The sequence below is a fragment of the Solanum pennellii genome, chromosome 6, assembly GCF_001406875.1.
Source record: "Solanum pennellii chromosome 6, SPENNV200".
Lineage (NCBI taxonomy): Eukaryota > Viridiplantae > Streptophyta > Magnoliopsida > Solanales > Solanaceae > Solanum > Solanum pennellii.
The window spans coordinates 58,963,391-58,986,607 of record NC_028642.1 but is presented as its reverse complement, the minus strand read 5'-3'; the positions used below and the strand labels follow the sequence as shown (position 1 = coordinate 58,986,607).

General features: G+C 35.5%; 2 protein-coding genes, 2 long non-coding RNA genes and 1 other non-coding gene across 9 annotated transcripts; 1 reads left to right on the top strand and 4 right to left on the bottom strand.

The window, feature by feature from the left end:
• Nucleotides 1–189: 189 nt before the first annotated feature.
• On the bottom strand, nucleotides 190–307 carry LOC114077729. The gene has a single exon (XR_003579099.1). It is a non-coding gene; the product is annotated as a U5 spliceosomal RNA (small nuclear RNA).
• Nucleotides 308–2,477: 2,170 nt separating this feature from the next.
• LOC107023158 (6-phosphofructo-2-kinase/fructose-2,6-bisphosphatase) lies at nucleotides 2,478–17,058 on the bottom strand. 4 transcript variants are annotated; one of them, XM_015223746.2, is made up of 23 exons: nucleotides 16,740–17,047; nucleotides 16,591–16,654; nucleotides 16,117–16,412; nucleotides 15,350–15,559; nucleotides 14,577–14,786; nucleotides 14,380–14,475; nucleotides 14,121–14,219; nucleotides 14,010–14,039; nucleotides 13,375–13,428; nucleotides 11,679–11,732; nucleotides 11,528–11,605; nucleotides 10,586–10,677; nucleotides 10,442–10,499; nucleotides 10,266–10,340; nucleotides 8,903–8,950; nucleotides 7,760–7,857; nucleotides 6,523–6,598; nucleotides 5,009–5,071; nucleotides 4,821–4,912; nucleotides 3,967–4,035; nucleotides 3,795–3,858; nucleotides 3,631–3,696; nucleotides 2,478–2,735 (listed from the first exon to the last, which is right to left on the bottom strand). In XM_015223746.2, exons 1-23 carry the CDS (start codon nucleotides 16,920–16,922, stop codon nucleotides 2,661–2,663), a joined length of 2,250 nt encoding a protein of 749 aa, XP_015079232.1. In that variant the 5' UTR covers nucleotides 16,923–17,047; the 3' UTR covers nucleotides 2,478–2,660. The 4 variants fall into 4 exon arrangements, with proteins under 4 accessions (XP_015079232.1, XP_015079233.1, XP_015079234.1 ...); XM_015223747.2 differs by having other exon boundaries at nucleotides 14,577–14,783; nucleotides 16,740–17,030; XM_015223748.2 differs by lacking the exons at nucleotides 2,478–2,735; nucleotides 3,631–3,696; nucleotides 3,795–3,858; ... (1 more) ...; nucleotides 4,821–4,912; nucleotides 5,009–5,071 and adding an exon at nucleotides 6,205–6,438 and having other exon boundaries at nucleotides 16,740–17,058.
• Nucleotides 4,121–4,814, bottom strand: LOC107023159. Its single transcript, XR_001457175.1, has 2 exons — nucleotides 4,415–4,814; nucleotides 4,121–4,350 (listed from the first exon to the last, which is right to left on the bottom strand). It is a non-coding gene; the product is annotated as an uncharacterized LOC107023159 (long non-coding RNA).
• Nucleotides 17,059–17,856: 798 nt separating the features above from the next.
• LOC107021250 lies at nucleotides 17,857–18,618 on the top strand. The gene is made up of 2 exons (XR_001457012.2): nucleotides 17,857–18,094; nucleotides 18,340–18,618. It is a non-coding gene; the product is annotated as an uncharacterized LOC107021250 (long non-coding RNA).
• A 475-nt stretch (nucleotides 18,619–19,093) lies between these two features.
• Nucleotides 19,094–22,402, bottom strand: LOC107022972 (pyruvate decarboxylase 2). 2 transcript variants are annotated; one of them, XM_027917392.1, is made up of 6 exons: nucleotides 21,741–22,402; nucleotides 21,232–21,395; nucleotides 20,010–20,660; nucleotides 19,814–19,931; nucleotides 19,557–19,745; nucleotides 19,094–19,468 (listed from the first exon to the last, which is right to left on the bottom strand). In XM_027917392.1, the coding sequence occupies exons 1-6, from the start codon at nucleotides 22,206–22,208 to the stop codon at nucleotides 19,298–19,300; spliced, it is 1,761 nt and encodes a 586-aa protein (XP_027773193.1). In that variant the 5' UTR covers nucleotides 22,209–22,402; the 3' UTR covers nucleotides 19,094–19,297. The 2 variants fall into 2 exon arrangements, with proteins under 2 accessions (XP_027773193.1, XP_015079015.1); XM_015223529.2 differs by having other exon boundaries at nucleotides 19,814–20,660.
• Between the last annotated feature and the right edge of the window lie 815 nt (nucleotides 22,403–23,217).

Genomic DNA, 23,217 nt, shown 5'->3' with positions numbered 1-23,217 from the left:
TTTTTTATCATTCCTTTGCATAAAATACCATATAAAATGAGATAATCATTGAGCCCTAAATACACATCGCCTCAGTACATCACCCAAACTACCCATACTTGGCTCAAAGATTCATCAATTTTAGATACCACATAAGATTATATCAGCAAAAAACACTTACTAAAGCAATATTAGAACTAGAATTGTTGGGATCCTCAGTAAAAGAGAATCCCTCCAAAAATTGGCGTATGCCACTATTTGCAACGCACACACGGTATTCTTTAGTAAAAGGCGAAAGAATAGTTCGCTATGTGTTCATTGCGTGGCTGCGTGAGTTGTGCAGAAATGAAGGAGCGCTTTATATATTCCTTGTAGCCTCTCTCTTCCTTGTCTGGATTTCGATGTGGGAATTTCTACTTACCACGTTTCATTATTAAGTACCACTAATGGGCTTTGTTACATATTGGGCCGAGTCCAGGACTTTGAACGACCCATATTTTGAAAATAGAGGATCATAAGGTTTGGCCCATACTTTTCATATTATTTATGAACTTTTTAGATCGCCATGTAAAAATCCATTTTGTACAATTTAATAATTACAATTTCCACTATTTCTTTGTTTGGGCAAACATTTTTTACAATGCAATTTCAATTTTTACAAAATTTGCTTATATTATTCTATATCTTTATGTTGTGTAAGAAAACAAACAAATCTGTTCTTTTGTCCATTTTATGAAGTTGTATTTGTCCATATTAATAATGATTTTAGCATTTACTTCCTCAATTTTCAAACCTGACCACTTTTTTTAAAAAATAAAAAATTGTGATACTTATTTATTATTTGAATGCATGGTGCATGGGCATCGGGCCTTATTGCTGCTACTGGAAATAAATGAAACAGTTGACAATGCAGTAAACCAACTCAAAGACAGTGAGTTTAATTACTCTTCTTTTATTTATTTATTTCCTAAACAAAGAGAGGGAGTTGGCTGTTGGATTTATTACTATTATGTGATTTAAAATAATTTAAATATAAAAGATTATCTGTCTTAATTTTGAGATTATTAATTTTACCTACTGCTGAGCATTACTTATATTTCATATTTCTAATGACATTCTAATGAAAATGTCCATTTGAAATTCACGATTTGTAGTTATATTTTTTCTCCATCTATCCAAATTTAAATGTTTCATTTTTCTTTTTGGTTTGTCCCAAGAAATATTTTTTTCTATATTCAGTAAAATTTTCAATTCTAACATTCTATTTGACAAATTTAACACAACAAGATTTAAATGACTTGTTTAATCTAAGACCTCGAGATACAAGAGTTTTCATTTATTTTTAAAATTTCGTGTTCAGTTAAACTAAGACACTGAGACGGAGGAAGAGAGTATTAATAAGTAGCTAGGCAGCTGAATTGTCCCTACTTTTTTCCATCACTTCCATTATTTGAGTTGCTCATTATTGATCAATTGGTCATGTCTTTACAAGATACTCAAACTTCAAATTGGTACTTCAGTGACCTCAAATTAATAACCTCACATTTCCAAAACCATGGCCTTTCAATTATTTTTTTCTTCTTCTTAGTATTACTTGTTGCCTTCTTTTTCTTCTATTTTGTTTGTAAATTTAATTTCTTTTCTAGTGAAATATTGAGCTCATCACCGGATGCAAATGCAGTTTTGGTACAAATCAACAAGGGACTTGATGAAGAAACCATTCAAAAGCTGCCTGTTTTCTTATTTGGTGAGACAATATGTAAGCTAGATAGTGTTCAAAGAAGTGATGAGTGTCCAATTTGTTTGGGATTATTTGGAGATGATGAAATGGTTAAGTTATTGCCTAATTGTGAACATGTATATCATGCTCAATGTATTGATAAATGGCTAATTGGTCACTCAAATTGTCCTTTATGCCGAGCTTCTCTTCATCTTAACTTATCTATTACAAGTTTAGAAGTCGTTGCATGATCGGGTTTATCAAGAATGAAGAAGTATTGACCATCAAATGGAGTGTATTTTATTTCTTTTGTATTTTTACGAGTCGTACTATCCCATCTTGTAAAATCCTCATATTGATTTGATGCAAGTGCTAGTTAACTAAGTTTAGCAAGTTGTCACTATATTACATCTCTAGATAATTATATTATAATTGATATGTAGTGTTATTATAGGTAAACTTAACCTGATAGTTTACCATTTCTTTATAGTGTCAATGCATTGAACATAAAACATAGATCAGTTTTTGCTTTTGGCTAATTAAGAAGTAAGAAACATAGATAACTTCAAGATTCAATAGTAGGATTATAGGCAAAGTTGAAAATAAATTTAATCTTGCTACTTATGACACTTAACATATCTATGTGAATTTGGAGAAGGGGGAAGTAGATATTTAAATTTATCATCTTCAAAAAGACCATAGTAAGAATCCTTCACGAAATCACAAAGAAATTAAGAGACTAAAAAAAGGAGAGAAGAAGGGATCGGAGAGTGCAACATAAGAAGAAGAAGAAGATGAAGCCTTCAAATTGATACACTTTAATGTCAAACACTCGTCGATATACAATTTTTTTGGTATCAGTTGTTACAATTTGAATGAGAGAATTGCTGCATATACGTATTTTTCTAAAAAAAATAAATTATTGCTGCATATACGTATTAGAAAGTCAAGTTGCAATGACCTACATCAGTTTGTATCTCTTCTCCTGTACTCCTGTAACCCCCATTTGTATCTCTATGATTGTGTGAAGTGGCATCTGCAAGTTTAACAAGGAAAAGGGTACAATAAATGGATCTTTCGATTTGTTCAAAGTTCACCACATAAAATTGCACAAAGCATAAATGCTGAAACTATCACCTATACGGCTATAGCCACTACAAAACTTTGCCTCGTCTTCCAGACACTAAATTTCATTGAACAAGCTGTAGTTCCGGTGTTTAAATGAAATTTATTCGCAAGTTTAAGGGACTGTTATGCATTAAGCCTGCCTATATATGATCAGCAACACTTCCAACTTCAAGACCATTTTCCTGATTAAATGATGAGTAATGGGTGTTTTTGGTATGAACGGAAACATTTCTCAGAAAATATATTTTCCGGAAATCATTTTCCAGAAGAAACTGTTTCACTATCCAACACTCCCGAAAATTTTAAAACTATTCCAAACGAACTATCAGAGATATACATAAGCGAGTAAAGTTGTTTTCTCCCTCTTTATTTTCATTGGTATTCTGTTGCCAGGAAATGATTTGCTTTTTAGAAAACATTTTCCTAGAATATTTTTCTTCATTACTAAACAACCCAAAAGATAACACCGATAATGGAAGTTGTATGCTCAACCTCTTTTTTTCGAGTCATGTCACTGCCTTATCTACCCTTATTTAAACCAGGGTGTCATAGAGGAGCCTTAATGAACTTCGTTTCTTTCAGCAACTTAACCAACCAATTCAAGCAAGATAGATGGATTGAAAGAAAGAAAAAGTAACTCCGCAGCTTGCCCAAAGAAGATAAGTATCATTTTCATGTCTAGAAGATATGTTCACTATCAAATTAGCACAATAGATATGTATCTTCATTCATTGTGGAATATAATATAATGATTTTTTTTTGATGAAGTATAATATAATGATCCTCAAAGATCAAGTAATTACCTCTATGTGTGGAATTTCACTCAAAGGCCTATCAGCAAAATAAGCATACAAAGCCCTCAATACGGCCTACAAGAAAATTTAGAAAGAGAGAATTTGAAGTCATGCACATGCTTTATTGGCATGGAAAAGCGAGATATTTTGATGCTTCAGCAACATTTACCAACCTGGTGAGATACCACCACCACTGGTGCTCTTTGTCTTTCAAGCTCGATAATCACCGGCTCCAACCTGCAACATGTTGAATGTTAATTAGAACAAAATGAGAAAAATGAAGGATTCTAGATTTAATGTATAGACAGTAACAAACCTTTCAGTTTAAAGGGTTAAATAACAAACCTTTGTATGACATCAAGATAAGATTCGCCTCTCGGGTATCTATACCTCAGCTTGTCCTTTTTGCGTGACCTGTATGTATAAATAAGTAACAAGCAATTTGACTCTAACCAATTGATATTTTTAAAAAAAGAATACAAAGTTGTTCATTAGTGTATTCACTACAGGAGAATGGTGGATTCATTTCTTCTCACAATTAAGCAACACACTACTATGGAAACATGCGAACAGAAAGATTAAATCACACAGCCAGTTAGAAAATAATGAAGCAGAAAAATCTCATGATTTCCATGGAGATGTCTTTACTCCATACATGAGTCTTTCATCAGTTGTTCAACGAATTACTCCCAAACTAGGAAAGATGATGGTCTTGCCATCACGGAAGACCTTTGCCAACTCTAACTACATTTCAAAGCAGTTCAATCCAGTTGGTCTTGCCATCACAGAAGACCTTTGCCAACTCTAACTACATTTCAAAGCAGTTCAATCCAGTTGATTTCCAACACCCGTTGATTCAGATCCTTATCAACTAGAATAAATGCCTTCAGATCTTCTCAGATTTTTTATCTGGTAACTGACTTACAGATAGATACTGAAAAAAGAAAGAACTATGCCACTGAGGCAACTAATCAAATTAAGCTCATTAATTAGACACCAAACAGACTCTGGTCAATTCTCTGTCTTAGTAATATCACTTTTCTGTAGCTGATGACGCATATTTTCCCTTCAGTATGTGTTCATAGTTTGCTGACTGTTCCTATAAACACCACAGAAATTCTACTTGGATAAAATCCTACAAGATCACAAACAAATGGATAAGCTTGCATTGCGAAAGGTAAAGAAGAGTTATAGCATACTCATATTCTTCGGGCATATTTTTCTTTATTTCTTCATAAGTCATCCCGTCACATACACCAGCATTTATTTCATCAAGGGCCCGCCATTGTATCTGAAAATGGAATGAGGGAAAAGGAAGAACCATACTTCAGGAGAGTTAAAGAAATGATTTAAAACAAACAAACACACAATGGTTCAACAAGCTAACCTTGGGAAACCCAGCAATCGGACTAGCCGTCAAAATTGTTCTTTGCAGTGTGCTGGTCCATATCTAAGTCACAGAATATATAATAGAGCATTTTATACAACATTCTCTAGCATATATAGAATAAGTTGTGCAGAGTAAGCACTACCAGCTATCTTCAACTATTAATGATCTGTGCTGAGTCAGCAGTACATGCTGAAAGCCTAACAAACCATCAAGGTACTTAAACAGGGCCCTTTTCGAGGAGAAATATTAGAAAAAAAGAAACTTTTAAGCTTAATAACTCTTAGAGACCATAAACTCTTTATATGTGCATACATTTTTTAAAAAGTACTCTTTATATGCATGATTAAGATGATTTTTTTTTTCATGCGCATTATGTTATTAAAAAAAAAGTAAGCTTTTAATTCTTCGAAAGCAAGAAATTTGAGATATTACCACATCGCACATCCCCAAAGATCAGTTGCAAGACTGCAAATCCAATTCTTTTAAATCATCTCCTCCCAACCCCCACTAAAAGTGAACAGTACCTAAATTTATTTATTATTTCTTGATTTCCTTTTTGAGGAGAACGTGGATCTTTTTATGCAAACAGGTGTATTAAGCTGCTAGGGAACCACATTTTCCATATAGGGATTCCTTAAATCTTAAGATCAGTATAAAAGTTTGACATCTGTCCTACTAATTAGGCCTAGCTTAGCTGATACTAATTTTTTTTAAATTCTGGAAGTGGTGCATCCCGTATAAGCTGAAAAAGTTGGCTGCTAATGGTTCATGCACTTTTGCTTTGTGATTTTTAGCAACCATTAATCCTGCTTCAAGTTTGTGTAAGAGATGATAGTAAGTGTAAGTACTGCATTTAGATCCTTTTACTTCAAAATTACATCTGAGATTCGCAGTTTGCTAATTAATCTAAACATGAGTAGGAAGTTACGAATATCAGAGAAACCTGCGATCATGCTTCTTCTAGAGAGCGAATTTTCCGGTTGAAAATATCAGGCCAAAAAAGAAAATAGAAAATGGTTGCTCGCCTTTGGGGAAAGATCAAATGTTCCCTGCTCCTGGCACAGATTACTATCCAAAGCAGGGAACTTCAGTTCTTTTTCTTTTATTAACTTATTTATTTATTGAGATGTAGTTATCAGGAAAAAGGAAGTGCTTTCATCAATGATTAGAAAAGGAAGTGCTTACATCAACGATAAAGGAAGCTTTCTTCTTTAGCCAGAGAACACAAAGTGATTCAGAACAGGTTTCAAAATGAAGAACTAGATTAGTCATTAAAATTGAAGAACTAGATTTTCTTGATACGTTGACAGTAACATAATAAAAGAATACTTTTCCACTATTGCTTTAAGCCCAATCTTTCTCCCAGCCTTCCCCAACTCACCCAGTGATAGCTCAATCAGATGCTGTAGGTCAGTTCCCATTTGTATCTATTTCAATAAAAGCACTAGTGGAAGTTGGAAAAGAAAAGAGAAAAAAATTATACAATTGAAGCATCAATAGGTAGAACTTACAGAAGCGGCCTTTTCATTTTTCAGTCGTTTTTCAACAAAATTGGCAAGCTTCTTTGCATAGAGCTCCCCCGTTTCACTGTTAAAGAAATTTGTCAGTCAAAAAGGATACATCTAGAGAATAGAGTAAAGATTTCACTACTTGATTAACAATAACCAAATCACAGCATATACAAACTAAGTGAATATTTCATCAGAAGTTTATCATCCAATCCATACAAATAGCAGAAGAAAATATCAATCGAGCAACTTTTATACCCTGGAGGGCAAACCTTTTATAACTTCAAACTACACAAGTAAATACCAATTCTAAAATACAAGTAAAATCTGAAGAACCCATTAAGGTTCCATGTCCTATGATAAGTTTTTGTATCACTAAAAGAATCTGAAGAGGCCACGAATGCTCCATGCCATGTGATAAATTTTTTTAGGGCAGCCCGGTGCACAAAGCCTACCCTAATGCAACAAATGCAAGCATTAGTGGCTGCTTTCACAGATCGAACCCATGATCTATAGGTGACACGGAGACAACTTCACCGTTGCTTCAAGGCTCCCCTTCCACTATGACAAATTTGTGTATCACTATCACCTCAAAAGGAAACAATTGTTTATGGAGTAAGAAAGCCTCCATCACAGTCGTAGTGGTAAACTCACTGGACACATGCAATAAATCCAAAGAAAGTTATCAATTGCTTTTCAGCATGCAAGTCCTTGAAGGACCCATACCAGCAGGATTTCTTAGGCTTTTCATAATTCTAAAAATCATGGATGTAACATATTATGGTTCCTGGACATGGAGACACTCAAGCTTCTGCAGAAAAAAGAGATGTATTTATTCAACTATGTCTTTAAGATACCCCTTTCCGTAATCTATATTCCTTTCTTGTTGTTCCCAGCAAATAGAAATATGTAATGATGAATGGAGACAAGTCTCTTAAGTCTAGATCTTTATCTGTTTTGTACATGTTAATAATAGGGCACCTAGCTTGTAACTTTTAAGTAACTAGGCAGGAGGCCAACTACTTATTAAGCTACAGTTTCAGCAATGACAATCTAGCCAACTGAAGTAGCTAAATACAAGTTACTCCTTATAAGTTAAAAAATTTGAAGCTCCGTTGATGTTCAAAAAAATGGTGTCTTGGGCAGTATTGGATGGATTATAAAATGTCCACACACACACACACACATTCTGCCTCTGACATTATATATATCATCTTCAAGGTGTTTAGAGGATAGAAACCTTATCGCCGTGTCACCACCAATTCTGCCTCTAACATTGTACAAACTCTCTCCATGCCTTGTTAGCAAAATTGGACGGGGTGTGAGATGTGTATTGACCTGCATATCATATCAATCTGATGGGCACTTCCAACAAAATTTAAGAGCAAATGAGAGGAGCAAAATAAAAGATAAAATGTCTAGATCAATCAAATTGCCATCTTGCAATGAATGCTAGTGAGTTTGACCAGTTATCTTTCTTTCCTTACTTTTCTGGGATAAGTGGAGGGCCATGACAAATGTGAAAATCACTCTTATGCAAAATGAGAAGCCCCATCACAAGAATGTGCCAGGTCTTTGTTATACATTCAAATGATAAAGGGAACACCAGTAAAGAGGACATGTTCTGTACAGCATGGAATTCTTCCATTTACCAGTGTGTACCAGTAGTGATATCATCCAGTAGCAAGAATACTGACTCTGCTACCAAACTCTGCTTTTCAGTCTCTCTTTTGCTTGAAACCCTAAGAACAGATCAGACTACACTAAGGTGGTAACTGTTAAGACTTACACATTGGTTAAGAGAACGGATTGTTGTCTCCTTATATGGTCTTGAGAAATTTTCACCTCATGAGATAACTTTTAGGCCCAAAGTTCATTTTCTTAATAGCAGTGTCATCAAAGGAGCACTTAAGCCCTGAAGCGAGGCTCAAAACGTATTGAGCGCTTTGCCTTGCTTAATGTGTACTTCAATATTGTCATCAAGGTTCTAAGGCATGCTTTCCCTTGCCAATGAGCCTCTTCTGAAGAGGCGACACTAAATAATTGATATTTCATATTATTGTAACAAAAGTTCAATTTCTTTATTCATACAGTCACGCTTTATTTCAGCTTTGCACTTAAAACCCCAACAAACTGTAGTTTTTTTTGCATTTTTTGCTTTTCATAACACAGCTTAACAGTAACCATCTGTGGACGTGAGTTTATTCAGTCTTTGCTACTTCTGTCTTTCTTTTGTATCTATTTTATGGAGTCAGGCATTACGAGAAATAGAAGCAATTCCTTCATTTCTTGCTACATTATTCCATATAATTCAGGAGATGCCTCAAAGACACAGTAGTCTATTGGAAAAAAAAAACACTTAGTAGGATGAGCAGTAACTTACCAAGAAGAAGACAATCCTCCCAGGAAGATAGCCACTAATATTATTTACCTGCACAAATATAACTAATTAATTAAAGAATCTGAAGCTGAATTAATAATTTCAAGAGACTAATCTGGTAGGATCCATTCCTCCCTTGGAAATCTGAATTGAATTGCACAGAAACTTAGTCTATGGTTGCAGCCAAGTCTAGCCGCCTATCAAATTTTGATGAAAGTACTCCTCCGTTCACTTTTACTTGTCAAATTTGGACTTGCCAATCACACTAAGAAAACAATGATTGAGATGACTATTTTGCCACACTATCCCTATTAATTGATGTTTTGTGTTAGGTCTTGGAAATTGACAAGTTAAAAATGACAAGTAAAAATGAAAAACTATTTCTGGAATAGTGGGCATGTAAAAGTGATCAGAGGGAGTAATATATTATACAAGAACACACATCTCTTGATCTTACACGAGTAATTAGGATAAAACTAGAAGAATCTTGACAGTGGCACAAACTTCCATCAATTTTGCAAATGAGTCATTAATAAGTTTATACAAGCCTCACTTCATACTTAACTGGAGATGCTACCAACTAGTAACTCAAACAAGACCAGCCTAAAAGATTGACAAATTTGAACGCTGCTGCATAGGCATATTAAGAAAGAAATAGAAGGTCCTGTAGCCTGTTCTGATTGCTCCCACCTCTCTTTCCTATTTAATTATCTGAACAATCCACTGTCACTAGCTTTCGAATTCTTACTGAAGCCAATCTAAACATCGTTTGCTACATAGATTACATCTTTTCTCCAACTCCTAAAATTCGACCCATATGAAAATGAAATTGGTACTGAAAAGGTTGTCAGCCTGTAAAAAGCATATAAAACAATTTTATACCAGAGTCCTTCACTGTCAATGTCTTCAGACCGCCAAAAGATATATAGCTCTCACTGAAGTTAAATGCGATGAAATCTTAAAGAAGTCAGAAGAAATATAACTTCACTAATAGGGTATTTTGAGGTTATGAACCAACTTTTAGGAAGAGTTAGAGGTACAAGGCTGTTGAAGTCAAACCGCTAAGCACAAAGTTAGCCCGATGAGGCAAAGAAGTAACGCTTGTTAAAAGTATGAAACCTAAAATCTAAAAACCCTTCCGAGGCACAGCCTACCACTTGAGACAAGCCTCATAGGTGGCTCACTGTCGGTGGAATAACACAAAATCATCATGAAGAAATCAAGAAGTTTAAATAAAGTCCACCTTGGAATTAATTCCTTGAACATAAAATGCAATATTTGCTAGTTGCTACCAATGCTTACATTGACCTTTTGAAGTGTCCTCAAATAAACAACACACGTAACAAATCAAAGAAAGGTCACTTACTTGTATTTGTCCTCCATGACCACTGACCATATCAATCATTTTAATATAAGAACCTTCCTCTACTGGCTCATAAACCTTGGAGAAAAGAAAATGACAAACATTACATAATATGATGTTAAGCTTTCATAAATAAATATGACAAAAACAACCATAATAACTATGATAAATAATATTACTTTTTCATAATTATCAAGGCGATTCTTGAAGTCCCTGTATCCAGCTTCAAAATCTGGCCTGTATAACAAATTAACAATGCCAACTATGTAAATTCTTTTCTAACTAATATGAGAAACACCAAAAGATACAGCAAATTATCATACTCTTCAGCATAGTCTGGACTTTGTTGAACTTTGAGGCGTATGTTTCTTTCAATTAGTTTAGGATCATTACAGAGGGTTTCCAAAAAAATTATCTGCATGCAAAGCATCACAGAATTCAAGAATGAGAACGAAGAGCAGATAAACAACTTAGGCTTCTGCACATGGATCCACAAAATCCACCAACAAGTATCATCATAAAATGTACACTTCTCTTTTGGCTTGTCTACAACCAGTAGAACATAAACATGAAGAATGAATTAAAAAAGAAAGAAAGGACAAATCTGTTAAAAGAAACTACTTAGACACATTAAAGCACTGAGATACATTAGCGGGTGATGCTGCAATTTTTGAAGTGCTAAGAAACTATAAACACAAGTTGGAGTGACTTCGTAGATGCTGCAATTTTTAAGTGCTGAGAAACTAAAAACACAGCCTTTTAGTTTGATTCATATGTAATAGTTCTCTGTGAGTTTTTCAACCAACAAATGCAGTATCATGCAACCGCCACTCCAAAAAGAGTAATAAGGGCACGTTGACTTAATCGCTATACGGACTTCGATGTTATCTCAACTCCCACACCCAACTCATGGAAACAAAATAAGGTATAGTATTAGATGAAACCACTATTTGTAAATATTAACTATTATTAAAGAACTTAACTCAAATCCTGCAACTGCACCTACATAGATGAGAATAATACACATCTTACAGCTCATTTATTTTGTGATAACCGAGAAATCTTAGAGGGTCGTGGTTCGAAATTCAACAGGTTGCCTGTCTGCCCTTCAATCCTTCTCCGCTTAAATATCAGGTTTTTATCTGTGATGTGTGTGTAACCTATACAGCGCTCATTCTTACCACTAGACCAAAGCCTTCGGAAAAAAATCTTACGAAGGAAACTAAGAGCAGTAACATACTAGACGTCCATCAATAAGGATTCACCTTGCATTTTCCCTCAGCCATCTGCATAAGCATATTCCTTCTTTTCCTTGAGCTATTTGTGGCATCGAAAATTCCTACCTGCATTCAGTAATGGATATAGTTAGAAAACTCAGAAACAGGTATTGTTCCATGAAAATTACAGAAGACTTACCTGACCACCCTCTTGCATCCAAGCAATCATGTCTTCCATTGCAAGGGCAGCTACCTAGTAGCATGTGATGTATTAAAACTATGTGAAAAGAAGAAAGTCAATTCAACGAATAAATTAAGTCCAATGAAACTACAAGAGAGATTGATGATGCACTACAACTCAAAGTTTTCTACCCATTAGCCCTAGGGACAATGCAATAATAAACTCCTACATGGCTACAAGAATAACAACAATAGAAATTTCTTTAAAAATGACAAGTTATACTGTCAATAAATGGGCCTATGGCCATCCATATCTAAACCCCAAAATCCTAGAAAGTAACTTCTACAGCAATATGAGAAAGCAACTTGCTCATTTCTACAAAACTCTTACAAACTAGATATAATATTAATCAATTTTTCCTAAAAGTGAATGGTCAAATGTCCAATTAATGGGTGCTGAACTGGCAATCAATTAATGGGTGCTGAACCGGCAATGGAGAATATTGATACAAATTGCAAAATTCACATGCATGTGATATGACAGAAGCCCTATCCCTATGTTCTTTTCTCTGGGAGGCCAGGAGGGGCTACTAAGATTAGGGATGTTAAGGCAGAGCAATGAAGGACCTGCCCATAATCGAATAGAGAATGTAGATATAAATGTGGAACAGGCCAGTGACAGGATTTTTTTACCTTGCATTTTGGGGGTCAGGGATAGGTGTTCCATATTTTTTATGCAAGTAATGGTAATTCTTCTAAGGTTTTGATTCAAGTGAGCCACCAGAACTTAGGTTTCACACCCTTACCTCCCAAAACAGACCCTGGCTCTTCCTTCATTGTTTTCCTCATTTCTCCTAAAACAGATCACAAACACCACAGGACACCCCTCCCCTCTCTTTCATTCATCTCTCAGTCTCTCAAGATACAGAATAACAAGACTGACACTCATAATGGTTCTTTTCGGGAAATAGAACTAATAATTGAGAGAAAATAGGAGAAGCGTAATTTCCGCACAGAAGACAAAAAACAAAGGGGAAAAAGTCGTTATTGCTACAGGTTATGACTGAACCTCTCAATCTTCACCCATCCCTCTCTTTCCCAATATCAAACTGATAATTAACCCCCATTTCAATATATGCTGACAAATAGACAAGGAAAGGGAAGACAAAGACCTCCTCTGACTACATTACGTGGAGCCTACATCTCCATTTCAACAGCGGAATGTGCTGCCCTTCTTAATGCTCACCCTCTGACCTTCCTGGTCTTGCCTCTTTCCTCTAAAATTCCCCATTGCTTCAAGTGAGGTTATCCGACACTGCTAACTAATGTATGTACATAATAATTACAACTGTACACAAATTCACGATAGAATGACACTGTTTAGAAAATAATGTGAACTAATTATCAGTTTGGGATTGAAGTAAAGCCTTGCTGAACCCCACAGCCTCCAATCCAAACATGCATATTAGCTGAGTTATAATAACAGGCAGGTGTCAAAATCTTATGTATGGAGGCTGGAGGCCCAAATGGGGCAGGGAGTAGGAAGGGCAAGACATATGAATGGGAAGGGCGAGGGAAGGAGCACTATGGTGAGTCGTTACTGGCATAGCATTCAGTATACCCACCTGAACCCTGCCTCATGTTCAATCTAATTAAGATGATTTCAGGATTCTAGCAAACAGACAGTACACAATACCTATTCTGATAGAGTTTACCTCATTGCGAGCCTCCAAGCCTTCTGGATTGTCAGCTCGGAAGAAATCAGCAGTCTGCGTCAACAAGATACACAAGAAAATGAAGATTCACAGATTGTATTTCAATTAATACAAACTTACAGATCCTAGGAGGAGAAGCTCCAACAAGTAGTGTAGTTTTTATGTTACAGTTGATACTTAAGGAACTACTTCGAACCTACTACCAAAGATAAAGGACCAGTTTTGTCATTTTTATCATTTTCTCCATTTCATGGTGTATGCTTCTATATAAAAGTGTCCAAGGACTATAAACTTTGTCTCTTCAGAACACAGAGGATTGAAACCACTTTTAGATCTTTGATACGATACTTATTGTAATATCAGTATGAAAGAAGTGGTAGTATTTTGCTGAAATGGACAACCCAAAGTGTCAAATGTTTTAGATGTCATCTGCAAAATAAAATCATACCACCTAAACCAAAAGGCCACCAGATAATGAACCTTAAATGATGTCTTGGCAAGTGAATTCTCAGTTTAACATATTTTCTATAAAATAAAGATAACAGTTCTTTTTTTCTGTTTTTCTATACATGAGACGGCAGTTCTATTTGACTGTAGATATTTAGAAAAACAGTTCAATCAGGAATTTAAACTACCTGATTACTTCCGTGCTTGAGTCGTCGATACTGTCAAAGAAAAAAGGTTGGTTAGTTTCCTAACATTTGCAAATTTAGGAAGACATTGAAGAAATAAGTGCTACAATTTACCTTCCCAACATTGAAGTGCTTGGTGTCATGACCTAACCATCGAAGATACCTAGTAAGCTTAGCGGCAGTAAAAGTTTTTCCACGAGCTGGCAAGCCAACCTGCAAGAAGCATAAGCAAATCCTAAAGATCATTCGTTGCATAAGATACTATTCCAAACATAGGAAAGTCAATCTGAGAGCACAGCATCAGCATCAAAGTTGACAAGCTTACACCAAAACTAATGTGCTTATCAGTTCTTCATCATAAAAGAAAAAATACCAGAACGATTGCTAGATGCATGTCTTCCTTTGGCCCAAGCATCTGATCAGCTACAGCTCCAGCTGCAACTGCTCCTGCAGCAGCTGGCATCACATTCTAAACAATTTAAAAGAATGATACATCAGATGCATAAACCAAGATACAACAATATTTTATGACAATATTCATCACAACGGAAACATTAGATTTCTACACACCTTGGCATCTGAATCAGGCTTGAGATCAAGAGTAAAACTGGTTGTACTGGGTGATTTGACTAGTCTTGGAGATCCCACACCCCTATCTACAAGGATTCCCCTGTAACTATCTTGCTTTTGCAAAGACGAGAACGCACCCATGGACTTGGATTCAACCGTACCAGACCCTGAGGGGACTCTAGTTGGATCCGGGACAATTACTTCCATCTGCTGCATGATAAAAAGACGGCATCATGTGAATCAACTGAGGCTCTTAACCAATGAGGTACAATTTGAAAGAACATGGTAATATATGTAGAATAAATAAAAGCATAAGGTTGGTAAATTAATTAGGGAGAACACTAGTCACATAACATGCATGTTTCCAGCGAATGTAATACCTTCTGTGCATAATATCGGATAAAAAATTAAATAGCCTCAATGATTGGTTATATGAGTGTCAAAGATGCTTACTATACAAGATCTTTAGCTGGAGGATTAAAAAGATTAGTATATAATACAAGTACCAGAGTTGAATAGCTTTTTGATTTTGAGTAAAATAATGATCATTATCATGTATTACAAAAATGCTAATGCCTATTTCTCTTAAGTTATGGGAATGCATTACAGTGAAACATTTATCCCAAAAAAAAAAGGTCAGAGAATTAGTAGAACTTTTAATCTCAAGCGCACTTTGGAGATTTATTTTGTTTTGATTAAAAGGGGATAAAGATAGACAAAAACTCAAGTCCTATAGTCAAACTAGACCTCAAGTCAAAAGGCACCACGAGAACCTTTATGGTAGCAGACCGATCATTTGAAGTGTGACCATCTTTTGAGGAAGGCCTTGGAATGATAGTGCCATCTGTCCCAGAAAATACCCCTTTACGTGTTAGAGACCTAGGAGTTTCTGTCAAGTTAGCAGCATAAACCGGTGCAGATGTTGCTGGAGCGGGGACGACATAATGTTCAAGATCAAGCTCTAGACTTGCCGAAGAGCCATGCTGTCGAGAAAAAATGTTTAAAATATAATTAATATAAGTAAGGCACATACGAAAAACATATCCAACTGCCAAAATCTATAGAAACAACCCTGGTAAGCAAATCCATATACAGACATCTGAAGAAGCTAAAAACAAGAATAATTTGACCAATAGACAGAAGCAGAAAAACTAGGAGCACCCGATAAGAAAAATAGAAGTCAATAGTTTCCTCAAAACTACACATATACTAATAAAAATCATAGGCTAAACGTCCTTATTCAAATTAAAACATCTTCAATATCAAAATCTGCAACCTCATTTTACTCCAAAAGAAGAGCAAATTATATCCCTTTAAAGTTTAAATGTACGATATATGTTGATGCAATAGCCTGTAATAGTATAGTTTACCACATTTGCACCAAATGTGAGCACAAAGCTTCTGAGCTCCAGCATGTTAAACAAACACTCATTCACATGGAGAGATCATCCAACAATATAGTAAGACAGTAATCACAGGCATCTAGCACCATGGTTACAAAGCAGCATTTACAAGCAGTCAAACAATAGCAACATCTTACCTCCGCACCAATTGCTGGTGTCGAATTTATGCTAACATCTGGTACTCCTCGAACAGTAGAAAGCCTGCGATTTTCCTGAAAGGCTCTCCAACTAGCCGCAAGGTCAAAGGGTGAAACTCTGTCTGCTTTAACAAACACTCTATATTCAATAATCTCTTCCTTTTCGAGCATAAACGAGGCTGAACGCCCATCCCCTTGTAACGTTCCAGCAATAAGTACACGGTTTGGACCTTCCTCCACTATATAAGGCTCATGATTGTACTTTGGCTTCAAAAGGAACTTAAAGTCCAATGTCTCTATACAAATAAAAATCAATCAATCAACTACTTCCCAACCCCTAGTTAGTTCGGGTCAACTATACTAATCCAGTAATCCGCCTATAACTCTATTCCGCAAATCCGCAAATGAAATTACCATAGATTTTCATTCCATGAATTAGACATAAATTTAACAAAATCACAATAGTCAACTAACCGTGATTAGGAGGAACAACGAAACTCAGTTCCCACATAGAAGTTGATTCCCGTTCCATCGGAAGCTGATAATGGAAAACAAAACTGCATTAGTTATTAATCACAAAAATCAAAAGGAAAAACTGAAAAAGGTGAGAGCGATGAAATTACAGCTTTAGACGAATCCCATGAGCCAATTAATGGAACGGAGCCATAAACATGAGGAATAAGTTCTCCTTTAAGCTTATAATTCTCCATTTTGAGAGAAACGTAAAGCTGTCCTCCTCCATGATCTTCTCTATCTTCGCTGCCATGTGAGCTACTGTCTGTGTTCTTCGATGAACCAGTACCCATTTTGCTTCTGAAGCTACTATTTCTCTACAGAAAAAAAATAAAATAAAGAGTTTTTCGGTAGGCTTATGTTAACTGAATATAATAATAATAAAATTACGTAATAAAAGTAGTCGTCAGTTGTGGATAGGACGATAGGTTTAAAGAGAGACGGAGATTGCAAGATGTGGAAAACTGAGAAAAAGAACAAAATATTAAAATGGTTGGTTAAATTTTTCCTGTTTAGATAAGAATGGAATTTGGGGAAGAAATATTTAAATTTTAGGTTAATAATACTACAATAATAGCAAATGAAAGTTGAATTCTATATAGGGTTTGGATCATACCTCGAGTGACGATTAATCAATATATATTTATCATGAATCGATGGAGTTGCATAGTGATCATTGGCAACTCCAGTTTGATGCACTTCAAATGATCAAAAGAAAATTATGATTAACTATTATATGTTTTTATGAAAACATTACTATTTATTTATTTGTCAAAACGTGATTGACGGAATTAAGATTTTTGTGTGAAAATTTATTAATATTATACATTAAAATTTTGAATAAACAATAATATTTCAATAAGGCATGAAAGTTAGTTGGTGACTAGTAGAAAGTAGGTTTTTTAATTTATGTGACGATTTCTTTATTAAAAATGTCGATTACAGTTATAGCTAATAAATTTAATTAATTATGCAGTTAGGCTTTTCCATTACCTATTCATATTTTCATATAAAAGAATTTTATTTTAATGATCAAACAATCCCTTTTCTTGGTTATCATGTATGAGATCAAATAAACTTGCATTTGATCATGAAATACAAATGGTTTAAAATTCCCACATGTAATTTCAACTACTCCTATACGTTTTTTTATTTTAAGAAAATCAATGAATTTGTGTAGGAATACAAACATAAATTGAATGTCTAAAAAATAAATACTTTAAAAATCAAACATAAGGCATATATTATGGTTACTTGGTGCAAATCCTACAGAGGCTGGGCCCATTTCTCGGATGATTTGCCCCAAAGCCCATTAGTCATATCCACTCTAGGGTTTCCTTTTATATTCCACCAGTCCTCACTTTCATTCTCATCGTGCAGCTTCTCTTCTTCATCGATAAGTTCACTCCGGCCAGGAAGTAAATAGATTGCCTTCCGTCGTAGCTGATTCACCATGAGAGCCAAGGTAAGTAGACGTCTTCATCTCGTTCTTCCTTTCCTTTTGTAGATTGCAGGTTTATACAGACGGATCTAGAATTTTAAGTCGATCGATGTAGAATATCACTTCCATTACTACCGATTTGTGAATCATATCGATGCAGGATAGCACTCCTATTACTGCCGAATTGTGAATCATACTCCATTGTTGAAGCTATACATATGCTACTCTTTTTTTGCCATTAATATGTGTTGCATTTTTTTTCATTTCAGTGGAAGAAGAAGCGTATGAGGAGATTGAAGAGGAAGCGCCGAAAGATGAGGCAGAGATCCAAGTAGAATTGTACTGGGCAATTCTTAGCTTTTGACATATCTCCGTCGCTCTAGGTTATTGTGTTTTTGTCTTATTTTCAGTGTTTGCAGTTAAATTTCAGTAGTTACATTGTGCTAATGGCACCTAAACCTAATGTATTTCTTTTTCCGAGGTGTATTGAAACTGTGGGAGCCATTTTTGGCTCACGTTTATGATATTTACTCCTTAATTACTGATTCATCTCGATCCGTTTGCGTTTTGGCCTGCTAATAGTGTTGTGAAAATCTGACTTTGGGACTACGACTGTTTGTCTTTGAAGGATTAACAGTTTTTTGCTGCATACTGAAAACTGTGTTTAGCTTTTAGTGAAGTTGAAGAAGAGACAGACTGTTAAACTTGAAAAATAATGCACTGTTCTTGGTCATACTTATTTATCCAGTTCATTTTTTGAGCAATGAGTCTTCTCTGATATGGCAGTCTGCTAGTTATCTATATATATACATATCTTAGAGGTTTAACAGTTCGTAATGTTAAATTTTTGCCTTCATTTATCATTGAAAAACTAGTGAATAGTTTAGGCAGTGAGAGTTATTGTATAAGTCGATTCCTAACATTGAACCTCTAAGAAGTTCAATCCATTGCCCTTCAAAAAAAGGAATTCATTTTTTTCTCTCCTCATAAATGTATTAGAAAATTAAATGGGAAAAAGAGAAATTATATTTTTAAATACTTACTATATAAGGAAATGTAACATTCTTTTTGAGACTGACCAAAAAGGAAATGATGCCACATGAAATGGGACGGAGGGAGTAATTAATTCCTGATAACTGAGTATAAACAAAAGAATTCTAATATGGCTCTGGTGTTATTGAAAAAGTAGAAATTAGTGCTTGAAAAAAAAGAACCAAACTAGCAGATTCATTGAGGGTTTGGTGGACGTCCATTGGCAGAACAGACTCTAGATCCCCATTCAAGCAACTCTTTGCTGGTATCATCCTTGTGAACAATAACTTCAATGAAACATAAACAATCTTTCTTCTCTCCAGTTGCAGTTGCGATTGCCTCTATCAGTTCCTCTTCCGTCCTTACCTACAATCCAGTTTTAAAACAATTTGAAAACGATGTTTTTTCGATGAAGTATGGATGAACATTTCTATGTTGAGTGAGTAACACTTACCTTTTGGGTCCAGCAATTGCCTTCACCATTGTGAATTGCATCTACCAAACCAGTGTAGTTCCAGTTCTTGATGACATTATATGGCCCATCATGGATTTCAACCTCAATGGTGTAACCACCATTATTAATCAAGAAAATGATAGTCTTTTGGTCACAACGAATCATTGTCGACACGTCTTGTGCAGTAACCTGGTATACAAAGTTTAGTTCTCCACACGAATAAATAGTGTCTGGTATGACGGAAGTCATTTTCTTACCTGAAAACTTCCATCACCGATGAAGGATATGACACGTTTTTTGGGTTCAGATTGTGCATATCCCAGGGTAGCACCAACAGACCAACCAATGGAGCCATATTGCATCTGGAATTGATACCTGCAACACGAACTTTTTCCGTCTAATGACTCAAAATAAAATGGATACCAGGCTGTTAAGCTTTTATTAGTCACATACCCACATCCTTCTGGTAACTTAAGCTTCTGGCAATTGAACCATGAATCCCCTGTCTCAGCAATCACAGCTGTATCAGCTGAAAGCATCTTCTGTACATGTTGGAACAGAACATTGACTCTTAGAGGTTCGTTAGCCTCTGGTTTTGGAGGAGTTCCTTCAGGAACAAAGATCCGACGATAGTTATCATAAGCAGTTTCGTTTTTCTTTACTTTCTTTGCTAGTTCAGAGAGGAAATCTTTCATTAGGACACAACCAAATGCTGGTCCATTTCCAATAACAACTCTATCAGGCTGCACGATTAACGCCTTTTCTCTCTTTATCAAAAGTGAGTACCCAACAGAGCTGTAATCATTAAAAACTGGACCAGCAAACAAGTAAGCATCAGCTGATTCAACAATTTCCGCGCAATAGGATGTGCCTACTGCACCCCAGTAAGTGCCAATGAAGTGAGGGTGTTTTTCTGGTACTAGCCCTTTTGCTGATGGCATCATTGCCATGGCATAACCAGAAGAATCAGCAAGTTCAGCAAAAGCATCACAAGCTTTAGCTACTCTTAGCTTTGGCCCTCCAATCATCACTGGTTTTACTGCCTTGCTTAGAAAGGCCACAGCTGCATCCACTGCAGCTTCCAACCCCTTCTTGCTACTTAGCCTGTATCAATAAGTTCTTATTATAAGTTGAATGAAACGTTTCACATACAACAGTGGCAAATCCAAGATTTAAAGTTAGCAAGTTCTCTTTATATATGTGCTAATTTCTTTTCACACACGCATATATATGCGAACCCACTGCACCCGGTCTTGATACTTCATCGCCAGGTAGGGTTGAGGGGTTCATTTGGACCTCCTTCGATGGGAAGATTACCGTCATATTATTTTTACCTCTTCGTGTGTTTTTGAACCCCTTAGTAAAAATCCTGACTCTACCATTGTCAGTAAGTTATAATGGTAAATTGAAAGAACATTTCGCGTACAACAACGACAAATCCAAGACTTAGAGTCAGTGTATTCTGCTCTTTATATATGTGCTGATGTCTTTTCTCATACACATATATAGTCAAACTCAGTGCGTCTAGTCTTGATCCGCCATTGTTAGTAAGTTCTAAAGTCAATATGAGTTATGCTTTTTATACATGTGATGGATATGTCAACTAGCTATTGCTGGTCTATATCCTCCACTGTTATGCAAAGTCTTTAAGAATAGATGACAAGGTAACACATACCTTGGTGATAGAAAAAATGGAATGGGATCTCTGCTGAATGTTGGATGAGGGGTGGCTGGCAAATTGCAACTGACACTAATATATACTGGCTTTCTTTCAATTAGAGCAGTAGAAATTGCTCTATCAATTTGTTCATGTGCATCCTCCAAGTTATTTATCACAGCCTAACACATAGAAACATACAATAAGTTGGATATGTAGGGAACTTTTTACATTGTATTAATGGGGGAAAGAAATAGGAGTAGAATTTTTCCTTGGATATAAGCATCAACTACATAGTTCGGAGAATATGGGTCAAAGTACTTCATTTCAGTGTGAATTTGGATATAAAATATTCAACTTCTTAGAAATAAAGTTTGTTTATCTAAAAAATGTACTACTCCTTTCGTTCGCTTTTACTTGACTAGTATTAAAAAAAAATATATATATTTTTACTTATCAATCTTAACATAGTATATAGTAACATGTATGACTTCGAATTCTGAATCCAAAAGTAGAACTTAACTTACCTGATAACATGTAACAGTCTGAAAACATCTTAGTTCTTGGCTGAAATCAGGTAACCCGATAGTATGGTGAAGTATTCTATTAGTTCCATAGTCATTAGTATTAGGACCTCCAACAATGCAGATAATAGGAAGATTCTCACTATAAGCACCAGCAATAGCATTGATCACACTAAGCCCACCCACAGTGAACGTGACAACACACGCACCAACGCCTCGAGATCTTGCGTACCCATCAGCAGCATATCCAGCATTAAGCTCATTGCAACAACCAACATTCTTAAGCCTTGGCTCAGCAATGAGGTGGTCAAGAAGTGTGAGGTTGAAATCACCTGGCACTGAGAAAACATCCTCAACGCCAATTTCAACTAACCTTCGGGCTAAATGGCGCCCTAAGTTTGCGTCAGGGCTCGCGATAACGGAAGAAGAATGTGAGTTTTGGATACAAGAAGTGCCATTTGCATTGTCCATGTTTTAGTATTGAGAAAATTGTTACAGGGAAGATGAAGAAAAAATATTTATGTGCGTGTACAAAACAAAAAAGAAGACAATTAGTTAAGATTCGAAAAGATGGGGAAAATTGAGTGAAGAACAAGATAGTGGTTTCTTGGAGATGTGGTCAGTTTTTTTTTTGCTTCAAGTATTTCAAGGTACCCAATACAGGACGAATGTTATGGCTTAATGATCGGAATTACTATATAATTGTACAACTTTATTTTCAAGTATCATTTTAGTCTAATATTTAAGTGGGTAAATAACATAAGAGGAAGAGGTTTAACTTCAAATTTATAATCATATTAGAATCTTATAATTAGGTCATAACGATAAAAAAACCTTCACCGATCTGTCTTATTGGTGAAGGTTATATTACTGTTATGACTTATGACCTACTATAAGATACGTAGAACTCGAGCCTAGGAAGTAGGAGTAATATAAAATGTTAATTTAGCTTTCTTGACGAACCAGGAGTTGTTTAAATACTGATATTATTAAAGGCGTATTAGATCATATCAACAAGATATAAATATTGAATAAAACCAATAACTATATGCAGCTCATTAACATTGCCTATCACTAAAAAAATAGCTACACAGAAAAGTTATATATTCAGTAATTACTACAAACATCTTGTTTTCTCTTCGCATAAATCAGAAGAGGAAGTTCCATTATCTCACTATGAATGACTACATAAACTAAGCAACAACAACGAAAACACTCACAACTTGTTTCATTGAGGATTCCACATACGAGCTCAGTAGCTTGTGACCTAGTGAACCTAAGCAGTTTGAGACACATCCACTCTTAAATGTGTACTTTGAAAGTAAACCAAATATCTAGAGAACCCCTTCAAATCAAAGTTCCAAGAAACCCAAAATACAGCAGTCTGATCACACTACGGTACTAAGAGCAGCAACTTGTGTCTATATATCATTATGAATAGAGTGATTTCCTTCACAAGACTAAACTGATGAGACCAAAA

Coding starts and splice junctions, on each gene's coding strand:
- LOC107023158 (XM_015223746.2), bottom strand. CDS start 16,922: ATGGGTACTGGTTCATCGAAGAACACAGACAGTAGCTCACATGGCAGC. Junction 14,476..14,576: donor AGCCTGATTCAGATGCCAAG/GTGTGTAGAAAT, acceptor TAAATTGTTTAG/AATGTGATGCCAGCTGCTGC. Junction 3,697..3,794: donor TGGTGGTGGTATCTCACCAG/GTTGGTAAATGT, acceptor ATTTTCTTGTAG/GCCGTATTGAGGGCTTTGTA.
- LOC107022972 (XM_015223529.2), bottom strand. CDS start 22,208: ATGGACAATGCAAATGGCACTTCTTGTATCCAAAACTCACATTCTTCT. Junction 20,661..21,231: donor CCATTTTTTCTATCACCAAG/GTATGTGTTACC, acceptor TTATTGATACAG/GCTAAGTAGCAAGAAGGGGT. Junction 19,469..19,556: donor GCAATTGCTGGACCCAAAAG/GTAAGTGTTACT, acceptor ACTGGATTGTAG/GTAAGGACGGAAGAGGAACT.